The sequence below is a fragment of the Euphorbia lathyris genome, chromosome 2, assembly GCF_963576675.1.
Source record: "Euphorbia lathyris chromosome 2, ddEupLath1.1, whole genome shotgun sequence".
In the NCBI taxonomy this organism is placed as follows: Eukaryota; Viridiplantae; Streptophyta; class Magnoliopsida; order Malpighiales; family Euphorbiaceae; genus Euphorbia; species Euphorbia lathyris.
In genome coordinates, this window is record NC_088911.1 from 15,741,777 (window position 1) to 15,759,061 (window position 17,285).

The 17,285-nt window shown below is 33.0% G+C and overlaps 3 protein-coding genes across 3 annotated transcripts; 2 read left to right on the forward strand and 1 right to left on the reverse strand.

Moving 5' to 3' along the window:
• Window positions 1-1,240: 1,240 nt before the first annotated feature.
• Window positions 1,241-6,517, forward strand: LOC136220486 (uncharacterized). Its single transcript, XM_066008301.1, has 5 exons — window positions 1,241-1,384; window positions 3,145-3,686; window positions 4,430-4,622; window positions 4,797-5,072; window positions 6,071-6,517. The coding sequence occupies exons 1-5, from the start codon at window positions 1,277-1,279 to the stop codon at window positions 6,458-6,460; spliced, it is 1,509 nt and encodes a 502-aa protein (XP_065864373.1). The 5' UTR covers window positions 1,241-1,276; the 3' UTR covers window positions 6,461-6,517.
• Window positions 6,518-7,793: 1,276 nt separating this feature from the next.
• On the forward strand, window positions 7,794-9,871 carry LOC136220285 (actin-depolymerizing factor). Its single transcript, XM_066008091.1, has 3 exons — window positions 7,794-7,931; window positions 8,793-9,058; window positions 9,562-9,871. Exons 1-3 carry the CDS (start codon window positions 7,929-7,931, stop codon window positions 9,710-9,712), a joined length of 420 nt encoding a protein of 139 aa, XP_065864163.1. The 5' UTR covers window positions 7,794-7,928; the 3' UTR covers window positions 9,713-9,871.
• Window positions 9,872-10,359: 488 nt separating this feature from the next.
• On the reverse strand, window positions 10,360-14,000 carry LOC136220439 (uncharacterized). Its single transcript, XM_066008259.1, has 6 exons — window positions 13,793-14,000; window positions 13,256-13,692; window positions 12,207-12,399; window positions 12,020-12,084; window positions 11,729-11,942; window positions 10,360-10,993 (listed from the first exon to the last, which is right to left on the reverse strand). Exons 1-6 carry the CDS (start codon window positions 13,910-13,912, stop codon window positions 10,646-10,648), a joined length of 1,377 nt encoding a protein of 458 aa, XP_065864331.1. The 5' UTR covers window positions 13,913-14,000; the 3' UTR covers window positions 10,360-10,645.
• Between the last annotated feature and the right edge of the window lie 3,285 nt (window positions 14,001-17,285).

Below are 17,285 nucleotides of genomic sequence, written 5' to 3' on the forward strand. Positions count from 1 at the left end.
AGTTGCTTCTGGTTTTCTATCTGTTCGCTTTATTCCTACCGAAGATCAGGTCGCTTACGTCCTAACCAAGCCTCTCGCTACGCAACGTTTTAGTCTACTCCGCAAACGCCTCAAAGTCTGCTCCCGCCATCAGCTTGCGGGGGGGTGTTAGAGATAATTATCTTATTATCTCTATAGCTAGTCCAGAGTTCTATTTGTGCAGCAATTCTCCCTAAGATAAATACTAAATTAAAGTCTTGATAAATACAAAGAGTTTACATTCATCTCCACTACTCTAAACCCTAGGTTTCCTCATGTATATATACTGTAATCATCATTTTATCAATACACAGTGAATACAATTATATTTCTCATATTATTCCATTTACATAAGTTAACAATTCTTACAATTGTTATTTAATTCTTTGAATATTAAAAGTTACACAAACTTTAATGACATTCTTATTGATATATATGTCAGTTTTAAATACTCAGTGAATTGTTAAAAAAGAAATGGAAAACTGTCATTAAGAAAAAGAACGGAAAGTTATCTTTAAACAAAAAGAAACAGAGAATTTAATTAAGAAACATATGCAAAATTTTCATTAAAAAAAAAACGGAAAAATTGTCATTAAGAAAGAAGAACAAAAAATTGTCATTAAGAAAAGAAATGGAAAAATTGTCATCAAGAAAGAAGAAATGTAAAATTGTCATTAAGACAAGAAATAGAAGCTTCGAAAGTTCAACGTTCCAAACGTAAACGAAATAAAGAACTTTCCAAACGTAAATGAAATAAAGACTAGAAACGATGAACCGAGGTCAAACATAAGCGGGGAGATCCGATTTGAGTCGACAGAAAAATCATCTGAGTAACTGTTGTTTCATAACATTATATTTAATCAAACCTATTATTATTTTCAAGTAAAAAGCTAAAAATTCAAAAAATACACCCCATAAATATTTTAATATGAATAAAACCTATAAAAGCTTAGATGTGCATGATGTAATAAATAAATGAATAAATAATATATTGTATTTGTGATAGAGTTGTGATTATCCACAAAGCCACAACTATCTCCATATATATAAATAAATCGTTATGTATTTAATTTTTATGGAAGAATATCCTAAGTATTAATTAATTAGGTAAATTTTGATATTATCATTATTATTTTGGTAAGGACTATATATTATTTTTATATTATATATAAATGGGAGCAAAGTATGTGATTTTGGTCAATGTTTGGCAGAGATGAAGGAATCAGAAAAACTAGATCCAACGGTTGATAATGAAAATATGCATGAAGAATTATCAAACAAGAAATGGGGTTCATCTACCACTATTTCCATTCTCTCTATCTTCCTCCTTTTTGGATGCTTATTCATTTTCAGGATTCAAGATACTGTAAGTTTCTTTCTTTTTTATTTCCCGATTATCAACCCAGTAATAGGTTTAGGATTTATTTTTGAGGTGGTCTCTCGTGATTTATAGTTCCGTATGTAGTTTTTATATAATTTTTTTTGGTGTTTTTCGACTATCAGTGAGTGCTCAAACCCCCTGAATACATCCCTATTCCAAACAGTCCCATTTTTGTGGAGGCAGGAGGGGAGCTAAACCACCCCTCCTCCCCCGGAACTTAGGGTACTTTTTGTCTCCCTCTGTATTTGTTCTTCTATTAAACCAACTTTTTTAGTTACAATTACAAACGAGAAAGCAAACTCTTCTATGAAATCTTATTCTGATAAATTTGATTTTCGTTATTTTTGTTGAAATTTCTATAGATGGAACGAGAGAGCAGTATGACGAATAAGACATTATAGTTGTTGTTCTTTCTTTAATAATAATAAAATAAAATCGTATAACCAAAATTTTTTATTATTCCTTGGTATAATAATTACTATAGTTTTCCCTCTATATATCTTAATATCGCCTTTCGTATATTAATAAAATCATCCGAGTATTATTCGATCTTGTGTCTCTTAAATGTGACTTGTTGTTATATGTGGATGTTAAACTCTCTCGTATTCTACGATTTTGAGATTTTCTCAAATACTGATTTGAATATATATATACATCTATCATATATCTAAACTTGTTTCTGTTTTTGTCATAGTTCTTTTTATATAATCCTAAATCTCGCAAAAAGGAAAGCATTTTCTGAATTGATACCGGACTAGACTAGCTTTAATAGGCTATTATCAAGATCCGTAAATAAATAGAATGTCAAAATGAGTTACGGTACCATAGTCGTGATATATGATTCAAATAGATATGAAATATGATTATATGTGATATAGATAAATGTAATAAAAAGAGTATACAGGCTATTTTCATAAATGAGTGTAAAAAATAGACATTACTAGAAAGTCCAAAATTGGATAGATCAATAAACCAGAATTGGGTGAATCTGGTCTGGTTCAAGGGTTTAATACTTTTAATATTTTCTTCTTTTAAAAGGAAATCCAGGAAAGAGTCTAACCCTTGACTTTCTACAGGAGGTTAAGTGTGCTCTTCCACTACTACTCTACTACTATGTACATTTTGTCAAACTCTAAATTAAATTTTGATATTGTTCTTTCATACTTATAACAAAAAAAAAATATTCTCTTTTTTATTAATAAAACAACTATGCTATAAATTGCTTAAAAACATTTCATACATATTTTTTAAATTGTTAAACATATAATATATTTAATAATAATCTTGTTATGCAATTCACTTTTAATTTTTTTTATTACAGTTAATTAAGATATAATTATTTTAGGTAAAAACATCGTGAAATCACTAGTCATTTTGTTTTTAGTAGAATCTCTAATCTTTCATTTTAGCACAATAAATATCTAATTCAGCTTTAAAAATACAACAGTTGGATTAATAGAACATGTTATTTATTTTATCTTTATTATAAATTTACATTTTTCACGATTAAATAATTGTTTTTTTTATATTTGATTTATTTATATATAAACTGTATAAAATTCTTTTTCAAAACTGTGAAATAGTATAATTTTTGGCTGAGAATATATTTATGATTAGAGAAGTCATGAGTTCGAATTACATCCTGGTGGATGAGGATTTTTTTTTTTAATGTAATCGTATTGTGTGATTTTTTTTTACTGAGAAATAATTAACTAATTTGATGTGATTACAAATGTAAATTTCAGTCCATTACAGAACAATTCCATGTGACTAAATCAAAACGACGTCACACAAACTCACCCGCCAAGTTCCCACTACAGTGCACCAATAAAACCATAGCAAAAACATGCAAAGTCAACTATCCTCAAGCATACGAACCTCATGAATCATCAGATACAGTATGTCCAGATTACTTCCGGTGGATCCACGAAGATCTACGGCCATGGAAGGATACATGGATCTCAAGGGATACACTAGAAAGAGCAAGAAACTATTCGAATTTCAGGCTAGTGATCGTCAACGGCAGGGCGTATTTGGAGAAAATGGTACCGGCATATCAGACGAGAGATTTGTTTACTATTTGGGGGATTGTGCAGCTTCTGAGGTTGTACCCTGGCAAGGTACCAGATTTAGAGTTTATGTTTGGGTGCGGCGACATCCCTATGATAAAAAAAAGTGATTATGAAGGACCCAATACGACGTCGTTGCCGCCTCCTGTATTGTTTCAGTATTGTGGACGGGATTCTGCAGTGGCGGTCGTGTTCCCTGACTGGGCCTTCTGGGGTTGGTAATGCCCTTCTATTTTTGTCTTTTTGTTTTTTTGCCCCTAAAACTATTATGGCAATCAATATTACCCCTCATCGCACGAAATAGTCTAATACTCCCTCCGTTCATTTATACATGTCATTCTAACAAATTAGTTTTTTGGCCGAATGTTAAATTTTTAATTTACTTTTTTTATTCAAATATTAAATTTTTTGTATTGGTACATGATTTTTTTAATATTCCAATGCTTATTTTCCAATAACACGAGAGAGAATTTTTTTTAGTTAGCCAATACATTTCTTAATTTTTGTGAAATAGCTGGAATAACTTATATAAGCAAATAAGGGAAGTATTGCCTTTATTGATAATTTTCGTTGTATTTATTAGAAAAGAAAAAAAGTGATCTATTTTTTTTATTATAGACTAAAATTGAGGTTAAAGACTGTTTAGATAATGTCACATCAATAAAAATGTTGATGTGACAGAATGTGAATGGTCCTAGAGCAGTTTAGATGTGAATGGTGCTAAACTAGACTAGTTTACCTGGGACTGTTCTAAATCATTTTATAATCGAGTCATTTGAATGATAAATGTGAAAATGATTTTTTTTTCAAAATTCTTAAATGTAACATGACACTTATTCTTTAAAGATAACATGACCCTTCTAAGTAAGATTAATTGAACGGACTAATTTGACTGTTATTTGACTGTGACTATGACTATGATTATGCCTAATATAGCAACAATTGTGGATGAAAATTGTAGGCCGGAGGTGAATATAAAAGGATGGGAAAGAATGTTGGAGGGAATAATAAAAGGAAGCAAAAGAATGAAATGGAAGAAGAGGGCACCCTATGCCTTTTGGAAGGGAAATCCGGACGTTAGTCCCAATAGGAAGGACCTAATGACGTGTAACCTTTCCAAACAACATGACTGGGATGCTCGCCTCTATTCACAGGTTACTACTATTCTCTCTCTTATCAGACATGTTCATATACTGTTCGAGCTCAGTTCATTAACAAAATGAACTGTTCATAAACAGCTCGTTTACCCTGTTCACGATTCTTACTCTCAAACAGTTAGTTAATATGTTCATAAACTTTGCTTACGAGCAGTAACTATTTGTGTCCAGAAATGGGTAGAAGAGACGAAACAAGGATTTAAGAATTCCAAATTAGAAGAACAATGCAAGCACAGGTACAAAATATATGTGGAAGGAAGAGGATGGTCAGTGAGTAACAAGTATATAATAGCATGTGATTCCATGACATTGCTGGTAAAGCCAACTTACTATGATTTCTTCATGAGAAGTCTAGTTCCTATGAAGCATTATTGGCCTATCAGCAAACAAAACAAGTGCAAAAGTATCAAGTTTGCTGTTCAATGGGGCAATAAACACCCTTCTCAGGTAAATTTTTTAGAGTTTCTTTTATTTGTTTTGAAGAAAACAGAGTCCTCAATCCCACGGGAGGGGTAAATTATAGGTGGTGTACCACATTTGTCTTTTTTTTTATATATATATATTTTGGTATAAAACCTTCAATTTTGCAACACAAAAATGTACAACCTTTTGGTGACCTTCCATTAAAGTGTACGGTAGGTAATTATGACCGGTCAACGTGCCATGTCAGCAGTTTCACCTTCCTAAAAGTCAAAATTGCGTGTGTTGACTGATCAATTTTTGACTTTTTGGAGTTCAAATTGCTGATGTGTACTTCATGTTGACCGGTCATAATTATCCGTTGTACACTTTAATGGGATGTCACCACAAGGTTGTACAGTTTTATGTGCAAAACTAAAAGTTGTGCCACTTAGACAAAAACATAGAACTATCGACAAAAATTGTCCGTAAATGTGTAGTTTCAATCTATTCAGAATCTGCGATGGAAACAGCCGTTAGTAATGCTTACTCCCAATAAAAAGGAGATAAGGTCTGATGTTTCCCTTAATGTTTTTCAGGAAGTTCAAATATATTTCTAACGTAAAAAATAATAATAAAATTTTGTCCTTAAAGTTTCCAACTCGGAGTGGATCAATTTGTTGGGTTTTGGAGACTAATAGATAGGTCCAACTTCAGCGATCCATTTGAGTAAATATATCTTCTTTCTTGAGGAGTATAAATATAGCCTCTTTTTTTGTAATTTGCATCTCGAAAATCATAGTAAAAATATCTTTACTTGGTAGTCATTCAAATTGAATGGCGAACTGGATGAAGGCAAGGGCACGGAGTCCGGCCTACCCCTGGCCATTGGAAACCATCCCTTTATAGGGATGGTTCTACTCATGCCCAAAACCCAAGTCAAAATGATGTTGGTTTTGTTTCAGTATGGCAAAAAAAGCTCTTAAATTTAATATATTTTGATTCATTCATTGACTCTCCGAGTATTTTGTTCTGACTTTGCTCAGGCACAGGCGATCGGAAATAGTGGAAGAAAGTTCGTAAAGGAAAATCTGAAAATGGAAAATGTATATGCATACATGTTTCACTTACTGAAAGAGTATGCAAAACTGCAGAGATTTAAACCAAGAATACCTCAAGGAGCAGAAGAGTTGTGTTCAGAATCAATGGCATGTTCTTTTGATGGTGTACAAAGAAATTTGATGGAGGACTCGATGGTAATTTCACCAAGTGATAAAGGTCCTTGTGTTATGCCTCCTCCTTATGATCCTCCTGCCCTTCAATCCTTTATTCAAATGAAAGAAAATATCACAACCCAAGTCTTGAATTTGCAGAATGGATATTGGAAAAATAAGAACAAGAAGCAATATTTATCTTCGTTGAATTTTAAGTACTAGAAATAAATGTAGTGTACATTCTTTCTAATTGGATATGACTCAATTAACTTGTAACACAGGAACCGGATCCAGGATTTTCAATTGATTGTTCTCCTTGGTCATTTTTTTGTTTTCCGTGTTCAGTTTTTTAAACAATAAAAGCCTAAATATTTGTTCAGCTTGTTGTTTACTGTTTGCGGTTGGTGATAATCAATGATTATTAGTGATTTTTTTTACTAAAAATTTCTGTTTAGAAATTTAACCGAAAGCTTTTTTTTTTTATCTTCTGCCTATAATTAACCGAAAAATACAAATAAACCGAAACCTCAATCATCACCTGGTCGCAAACGAAAATCACACTCCTCACCTGAACAATTTTTTTTTTCAAGTACCACTTTAACATAAAGTGAAAACACAGAGGTTTTATTGGACTTTACCCAACAAAGCATTAGAGGTTCTTGATCTCTTTTTTATTATTTTTGTTTTTTAAGTTCTTGATTTTTTTAATTTGACATATTGAGTTCTCTATTAATTATAGTTGCACAAAATAAGTCCTTGGTAATCAGGAAAATCAAATACCAACATAAAACTATGTTAACAGAACATGACTCATTTCATCTACCTATGAAATTTTTAACAGTTTCAAAACAATTTGTTTTTTTATGTACAATATGGATATAGAGCTATTAAAAAAAAAAAACTTAATTTTAAACCATAAAAAAATACAAACGTAAATCAAATGAAGAATGATTGAAAAAATCAAAAAATAAATTAGAGGATTGAAACATATTACAAGTACTAGTAAAGCTGACAATGCATGTTGAATTTATAAAACGAGTTCTCAATCCAATCCAATCCATTAAACACATTTGCAATGAGTGATGATACTTTAACCCCAATTATACCGTCCTAAACGGGAATTGCCCCAAATTTTAAAACGACAATATGATTTATAAAGACAATTTTTTTGATACAATCCATTTGATAATATCATTATTTATATCATATATAATCATATGAATTATATAAATCACATAACACGAAAACCGGCTTTAACATCCATTATGAAATATAGTAAAAAAAATTGATAATTAAAATAAAAATTAACAGAATGAGTTTGATTTATCCTAATAAAGGAAAATTTAGGTCTAAGAAATGATAAATAATTAATTGTAACTAACTAACGAACCATGTGGAGAGGACTGAGATCCTATCCTAAATTGGGAAAAATGGTCAAAGTGCTCAAAAATTAATTTTAACAAATTAAAAAAACTGAAATCCAAACATCTTGTTAATAAATAATTAAAATAAAAAAATATTTATATGTTGTGGATGTGATCAGCTCAAGGAAGCAGAAAAATCTCTTAGTTTTTTTGATTTTTCTTTTCTAATTTCCTCATCAAAATCTGTTTCTTTCAAAATAATTCCATCCTTTTTTTCTCTTCTTGATTTTCTCTGAATTGTATATCTGAATTTGGAGGACACAATCATGGTATGCATTCTTTCTTTACCCTTTCAATTTAATTATTCATTTCAGGAATCGAATAGATTTTAATGCAATTGTGGAGTTAGGGAAGATGATTTGCGGGATCTCGGTGATCGAGACCGTCTGAAACCATGGTTTTTAGGGTGGATTTCGGTGATCGAGGGCCAAGTGTGCACCCCTCCCTCCTCCCACTAGTTTTTGTTTGTAGTTGATAATGTAAAATGTTGATACATTACTCCGGGGATCTAAGATTCACCGACAGGTGCTGTTTGTGGCCGTCTCTCGTGATTTATAATATTAAATTGATACACAGTTTTCATAAAATCTCCAAGGATCAATGGATGCCGAATCCTCTGGATCTGTCCCTGATTACAATTACATGCAATTGTAATCACCTGTCTGTAGGGTATATTTTTCAAGAGGTCTTCTTTTTTCAAATTTCCATCTAAAATGAAAATTGAAATTCAGATATATATTATTCTTTTTTATAAATTGTCAATTAAAAATTTATTTAAATTTTTTATAAATCATATCTGTAAATGAATTGGGAGTCTCTGAAATATTCTCATGTTCAAAATCTAAATTCTCCCCATTCTTATACGATAAACAAAAAGTACGAACAAAATCCATGTGGTCTTGTTCATTTAGAAAAAAAATTATTGTGCTCTTCGGCGCCATTGGTAAAATAGCCTTTCTAATTCCATCACTGATGAAAATTCTGTTGGTAATTTTTGTCGTAAAGATTACATTGGCGACAGATATTTCCATCATAAATAGAATTTTTTGTTATTTTCTCCCAAGATCGGGTCCCTGGGAAAGGGTATTTATGTTTGTTAATGGTGTTAAGTTTTTTTACTGATGTCATAGGCGAATTCGTCGTCTGGAATGGCAGTGAGTGATGAATGCAAGCTGAAGTTTAGGGAGTTAAAAGCAAAAAGGAATCATCGATTCATTGTGTTTAAGATTGATGAGACTCACCAACAGGTTGAAGTAGAAAAGGTCGGAGGCCCCGATGAATCCTACGACAATTTCTCCAACTCTTTACCGGCCAACGAGTGCCGTTATGCTGTCTATGATTTTGATTTCACTACTGATGAGAACTGCCAGAAAAGCAAGATTTTCTTCATTGCTTGGTACACTTTCTTCTTCTCTTCTCTTCTCTTCTCTATATCAATCTATTCATTCATGTATATATGAGATTTAGGCTTACCTCCTGTTTGTTGTTACTTTTTCCTGTTATTGTTGTTGCAGTTGGAAAAACAGAGATTCCTGCTTTTGTAAAAAGCTACTTTTTAGACAAACAGTAGCTTCTAACCAAACACCTAAAACTTTAATTTTCAAAGCAAACAGGAGCTGAAATGGAATAAACAAACACCAATAAGTACTAACTTTATCACGTTTAATACATCTCTAGTCCATTATATTTGTATAGAAAAGCTAAATATCCTCTTATCCACTCAACTCTATGTTGCCTGGACACACAGATACAGACACGGAAAAACATCATTTTTATGAAAACATAGGACACAGAAACGTTGGGAAACGTGTAAATACAGTTGATAGTTATTTGTAGATATTAGTTGATTTTTCTTTCGGGTAAATTACGATAATTGTTAGTGTAAATATAATGTTGTAGGGCTCCGGATATAGCAAGGGTGAGGAGCAAGATGCTGTATGCAAGTTCAAAGGACAGATTCAAGAGAGAACTTGAGGGCATTCAAGTTGAGTTACAAGCAACTGATCCTAGTGAGATGAGCTTGGACATTGTTAAAGCCCGAGCTCTCTAAATTTTCGTCGTTCTTTTTTATTCCATCTTCTATTTTATTCATTCCTTACTGTTTATTATTAATTAACTTTATATATTCTCTCAATTTGTGTTTCAATTCATGTATGGAACAGAACATATATTTGTAATAAAAACCTCATTAGATATATATACCATCTGATCCGGAAAATTGACACGTTTGTTGTTTAAACTGTTTCTATATATGCGGTGATTTTAGTTCGCCCCGCCAATCAGAACGGTGGATAAGAGAGGTATGAGAATTTTCTATCAGCCCACCTGTTACATAGACGGATTAAAATCACCAGTAGTGTTCACATTGACCCTAATGACCAAACGAATTTGGTCATTCACTGTCTTAGGTCCATGTGAATAGTACTGGCCGATTTTGATCACATGGACCTTAATAATCATGTAGTATTTGGTCATTCACGGATAGATCGTGGCTTGTTAGAGTTCTAGAATAAAGATTCAAAGCATTCTAAAAATTAACTGTGAATGATCAAATTTATTTAGTCATTAAGGTCCATGTGAATAATGATATATAATTTTGCCTGCACAGGGGACAGAAGAAAATATAACTGAGTTACCATTGAATGACTAAATTCATTTGGTCATTAAAATCCATGTATATATATATAATATCAATTTGCCTGTCACAGTGGACTCCAGTGGCAAGGACAGAAGCAAATATAGCTTAATAGACAAAAATTTAGTAAAGAACCAGGTTTTTTTAGAAAAACAAGGATCATCGGCTGAAAAATCTGTCGCAAATTCTCTCAATTATGTCAAATTTGTCATAGATTCTAAAAAAATTTCCAACACTAAATATAAGTTTCTATATTTTCTAGGCAGATTCTCTGTGACCCCTGTAATTCCGCCGCTAGTTCAGCCGGACTAATATTAGTTTGTCTGTCGCAGCTTTCTTGTCGGTATTTCAGAGTATTAATTGATCCTCCCCCCATGTTTCTACTTTCTTGTAAGTGCTTTGTCTTCTGTTAAGAATGGCTTTAAGAGTGCGAGAGTTGTATGGGGGAGGCATTGTGCAATGTGCTTGTTTTTTTGGAGATTTGACTGCAGATTCCTCCATGAATTTCCTCCATACACCCTTCTGTGGCTTTAATAGACTTTCTACACTAATTTCTTCTGCTCCTTGAGGTATCACGGGTTCGAATTTCTGGAGCTTCGCATATTCGTTGAGCACATGAAACATGTAGTCATACACATGATGCATTTTCAGATTTTCTTGGATAAATTTGCTTCCGGCTTTCCCAATCTCCTGTGCCTGAACGGATGTCAAAACGGATTATTATGTCGCTAAACAATAATGATATAAACAAGTTTAACTACATATTTTAAGCCTCATTTTTTCCTTAACTTTTTGACGGATTTTTATTGATTTGGACTTTAGAGGGTTTTTGTTTACTCCAAAGTTATAGTTATTTGCCTTTTATACATGAAAAGTAGTTTTTTCCAATACCAGTGAACCTCTGCTTTTTCAATAGTAAACCAAACGGCCCCCTAGTGTTACAATAATGTAAACTTCAAGGATTAGTATGTCAAGAAATGAGGGCCCGTATCCTTCATCTGTTCTTGTTTGTTGTTTGATGTTTGCTGTTTTTGATAAATTTTTCTGTTAAAAACAGTTGTTTCCTTAACTTTTTGACGGATTTGGACTTTAGGGGTGTTTGCTTACTCCATTTTCTCATCGTGTTTGTGTTTTCATATTAAAAATGAGAATTTTAGTTGTTTGGTAAGAGAAATTTTGCTTATTTTTTATACATGAAAAGTAGTTTTTTCCAACACTAGAGAATCTCTGCTTTTTCAACAGCAAACAGCAGGTAAACCAAACGGACCCTTAGTGTTACAATAATGTAAAATTCAAGGATTAGTATGTCAAGAAATGAGCGCCCGTATGGTTCAGTTGTTCATGTTTCCTATTGCGGTTAGCAGTCTCTGATAGATTTTTCTATTAAAAGACAAAAAGCAGTTCCGAAAAGTGAAAACAAACGGTATTTACCTGGTGGGTGTGATTGTTGCCCCAATCCACAGCTAATTTAATATCTCTGCATTTATTTTGAGCCCTAGAAATAGGCCAGAAATGGTGCATTGGAACCAGGCTTCTTGTGAAGAAATCATAGAACTTTGGCTTCATAAACAACACCATTGAATCACAAGCCAATATGTACTTTTCACTCACTGACCATCCCCATCCTTCTATGTATATCTTGTATCTTCTCAAATTCAAACATTAGGTTAAAACAATAAATCAAAAATACATTTTTAAGGGTACAGAAGATTTTGATGTTACCTATGTTTGCACTGATCTGCTATGTTTGAGTTTTTGAACCCTTGCTTAGCTTCTTTATCCCATTCCTATATAATAATAATAATAATAAATAAATAAATAAATAAAAAAAAAAAAAATTCTTTAACAAAATATATAATATCGAAAGCGAATTTATAAATTCGTTTTAAAAAATTAACGAAATGATGACCTGTTCGTAGAGTCTGGCATTCCAATCATATTTTTGGGAGACATTGCATTGCATAAGACTGGGCCTGAGATAATTCACATTTGGATTTCCTCTCCAATAGGCATATGGTTCTCTGTCCTTCCATTTCATCTTCTTATTTGCTTCTACTATGCTCTGTAGCATACTTTCCCATGGTTTTACATTCACTTCAGCCCTATGAAAAGAAACATATCTGACTTATTAAAAGATGAATGAATATCATAACGGAGGAAATGATTGGTTTTAAGAAATAAATGTGTACAAATAAAATTGATTAGGAAAGCACATTGTTCCGAAAATTTTGCACAATTTCTCTGATAAAGCATATCGAATACAGATTGCAAGGTCATAGCTTCTAACTCCTTAAAAAAAGGAATTAGTGATTAATTTTGGGGTTGTAAATGAGCCGAGCCGCTCTCGACGTTCGGCTCGACAAAATTATAACCATATTCAGTTTGATTTATAAACATGCTGGGTTTCAGCATGACAAAACTCGCTTCGAAAACTCGTGAGCAGACTCGATTATTGGTTCATGAATAAGCACGATTATAATATATGAATAGGATTATGAGCAATTGTTCGCAAACAAATATCATAAACAAAATTAACAAACTACTCGCAAGCATCTCATGTACAGAACGGGATATTGTGCTCAAATTCGTCCATTTTCTTCCAAATGGAGTATGAGTGGATCAAAGTTCGGCTAAGCTTGCAGCCCTAATCAATTTGGTCTCTGAAATGTATTACTAGAATCAATTTAGTCTATGATGAAATTTAGATATCAGTTTGATCTATCAACTTTGACATCTGAAATCAAATCAAATGAAAGTGACACGTAACAACGTGAGAAAATGACACATTAAATAATTACTAATAATACTTGATTAGACCTTGAATACTAAGTGTCTAATTTTTCCATTTTTTGGAAACTGTATTCAGTATTTTCCATTTTTTGGAAACTGTATTCAGTAAAATTTTGATACAACTATTTTTAACAGAAAAATCAATTATATTAGAACGGAGGACCTTACCAACCCCAAAAGGTCCAATCGGGGAAAAGAATGCCGGACTCCGTTTCAGCTTTGGAATAATAAAACACAAGAGGAGGCAACGTGGCATCCAGTGATTGGTCATCAGGTCTGTCACCGCAATGAAACAACAGCTCAACATCTGGTACGCCATCAGGATACAACCTTAAAAGTTGCAAAATTCCCCAAACAGTGAACACATCTCTTGTCTGATACGAATCCCTAAATTTCTCAACATAAACTTTCCCCTTCAAGATTATCAATTTAAAATCCGCAAACTTCTCCGATCTTCCCACAACTTCCCGATCAATTCCTCCGCTCTTCCACGGCCGTAGATCCTCGTGAATCCACCGGAAATGCTCCGGACAATACGAACCTTCGCTTGATAAATTCCGATTTTCCGACGGTTTTGCGACTGAATTTATCTCCACAGTAACGGACTGAAAAAGAAACAACATTAGTTCTGGAAATAAGTTTAAACAAATCTTACTTAAGGATTATTTCTGAGAAACAACATTATTCTGAGAAAAAAATACTTACGGAATAAAGAAAAGAAAAATGGAGGGAGATGAAGACGAAGACGATCAACAAGAGAAAAGTGAAGGATGGGACATATTTTCTGGAATCCATGGTACGAATTTCATCCACTGGTTTTCCCATTTTGTGATTTTAATTTGAGATTTTGGGGTTTTTAATTAGTACTAATAAATAGGTTTGGGGTTTTTCTAGAAATTTAATGTTGTAGATGATAAGGTTTATGTTTCATGGGTTTTGGCTAAAAAGGGTTAATTTTTCATTTTTGAATCGAAACGTCAGGATTGTAATTGAAGATTTGATTGAAGCAGAAAAGGTAAGTGTGTTTAAGATATTACCTAATTTTGATTAGCTATGTTTAATTAGATATTAGTTCTTATCTTTCTGACATGGAAACATAAACAGTGACCTAGTGCGATGAACATGGGAGAAAAAATTACTGTATGCTAAGTACATGGTTTTCTATGTCAATTGGACGACCCAATTCACATTTGGACAAATATATTGTGATCCCATTAAATAAATATATGTGATTTTGTACTATATACGTCAAGATATATATAGAATGTCATCCGTTTAACATAGAAAACATGGTGCTTTTAATAATTTTCCCATTGGAGGGGGTTATGCACTGAAATTAAGAATGTATTTATTAAAGGAAGAAAAAGAATTTCTGCTCTTATTAATTGCATTCATAAATTAAATGAAAAAGTTATGTAGTTGAAACTATTGGAAACTAAAGTTTTTGGAAAATTGCAGAGTTAACTCTAAAATATAAAGTGGTATATATTTACTTTTAGTATTTCCAATCAAGATTAATTTTACTCATCTATTTATTGAAGTTCAAATGGTTAACTTGATTGTTATTTAACTGTCACAAATCGAACATTTCAAACATTAATTATTTCTAATGTATTTAATATGGCAAAGTTAAAAAAAAAACATATTAAAATGTTAATAACTAAGTCTATCTGTTGATATTTTATTGGATTCTTGCTATTTTATTTTCCTTTTTACGTATTTATGGGTGATTAGGTGTAATTTATGAATGCTATAATTTAGGAAGCTATAATTTAGGAAATTAAGTTTCTTGCTTTCCCTCTTATACTTATTATATATATTCGTATGTTATTCAATGAGAGGGAAGACTACATACCTGTAATTTTTCATGGTACCAGAGCCTTAGGTTGGGTTCAAAAACAAAATTCATCAAAACATAATTGACGAAGGGAAGACAAGACCGTTGCCGGTGAAGATTGGGTGTAATTCGCCATACTTCTTAGGGCGGCAAGATCACCTTAGTGATTTTATTACTCCTATACGGCTCAACATCGTTAACTCATGTAACTGGTGATGAAGCTTGTATAATGAATGCTCGAGCAGTCTCTCCATGTCCCGTAGGGCTCCCAAATGGTCAGGCTATGGTTCCTACAAAGGAAGGAATTGTGAAACTTACTAACACAATCACAATTCTTAATGTTTTATTTGTTCCTAAATTAAACTGCAATTTGATTTCGGTTGATGATGCTAAGTGTTTTGTCCAATTTAACTCTAACTTGTGCGCTATACAGCACCAACATTCGAGGGAGGTGATTGGGAGGGACTTTACTGTTGGTCCCTTGTTTAGTTGCAAGTATAGTTCCAAGGGGGCGGTTAGGAACTATTTAAACTTTTTTCGCAATTTAGGCAGACTTCTTTTTCTAAAGAAAGTTTGAACAGCGGCGCTGAGTGAACAGTAAGGTACTGGCTTAGTCAACAGGTGACTAGGTCAGTTTCTTAGCTTGAGTCAGGAGATAGCACTTAGAGTCTATTCCTGAGCTCAGACGTTCAACGCGCACAACTCAACTTGACCTCTTTACTTGGTCAATTTTGATTATTTAAAGCAAGCAATATAAATAAGGAGTTAAGGTAAGAAATACTTCACTCAGCAGATTTATCCAGGTTCGGCTTCTTCTAAGCCTACGTCCTGTCCCCGGAACACGTTCCGAGATTTCAAATACTCTACTGAGCTCTTTAAAGGTAGAGCCTCAAACCTTTTACAATATCAGCAATTGAGTATGACAAGAGTACCTTCCTCTATACTTCTACTCAATCCTAATCTCTCCGCTGAGTACTTAAAACCGAGTACTCAGCCTCTCCTTTCTATCTCTAGAAATGATAAGTGTTTTGTCCTAATACAAAGATGTGCTAAGACACTTTAGACGATTTACAATCACTCTAGACTTTTACACAGATATGAGAAATGTAGTGTAAGAATTTTGCTTTGCTTCTTGCTTGCAGAACTTGTAGAGATTTGGTCAGCGTAATGGCTTGATCAAGTTCTAGGTATTGTGAAGCTTGTGATGGCACTATTTATAGAGACGTCTGGGTCATCGGTCATTTCGAATTTCGAAATAACCATTGGAGGGAAACGGCTATGTGTCGTTGTCATCCTGACTTGTACAGAGCTCTCGGCCAATCACAATCGTGTATCTTCTGTCCTCGGTCAGCTCAGCAGATGGTCTCTCCTTTTATGGTAAAGTCAACTGGACAGCATACTGTGTCGTCTGAACTTTGCCAAAAGAGGAAACACTTTGTCTGGAAGTTTTTCTTTGCCAGCTGCTGTCTTGTACGCTTTGTCGAGACTACTCAGCAGCTTCATTGTGAAGTTGTTCCTGAAGGTCTTCTAGATCCTTCCGTTTGCTGAGTTGCGTTTTTGTTCCAAAACGGCAACGTCTTGACATACGCGGGCCGAGTGTACTGAGTTGTTTGACTTGGGCCTTGGCTTCCGTATTGGGCTTGGGCCTTCCAATCCTTATGACTTATAACATTTATACTCAACATTGAACAAACACATTAGTAGAATAAATCAAAGCATTTAAACTTAGTGTGTTTAGAATATGTATTTTAATTTATACTTAAACAATTTTGTCAAATCAAAATTAGGTGGAAAGGTGTTTCAACAAACTCTCCCATTTTGATGTTGGCAAAACTATTCAGCAAGGAACTCAGTATGAGCTCCCCCATGATAGTTGACCTAGTATAATTAAGCAAACTCCCCCGTAAGGGTTGAGCTACTGACTTAGTTTTACTTAAGACATTTAAGGATTTAAATGAGTAAGTCTAAGGTCCGTTTTCATATATAGGTCAGCTATATCACATATTCTATTTACTCAGTGTTAGGCGGAAGTTTTTAGACATATAGAGCGCGCTGAGTAATTTGTTGTTCAATTAGTTCTTATCAGAATATTTCATAAGTGTATAGGTTCATGTCAAACATGTTATCAGCATATCATTTAGTCAATAAATATTATAAGTGTTAAACAAAGCTGATATAAATGAAGATACATAATAACTCAGTACTTATTAGCATATATCATAACTCAGTATTTGAATAAGAAAAGTAAGTATGATATATAAGTTGAAAGAAGTCAGCAGTTACACAGCAAAAGAAATAAACATATCACATAGATTACAAATGTTAAGACCTAGCATATCTATTTCTTTTTCTTGCCCTGTG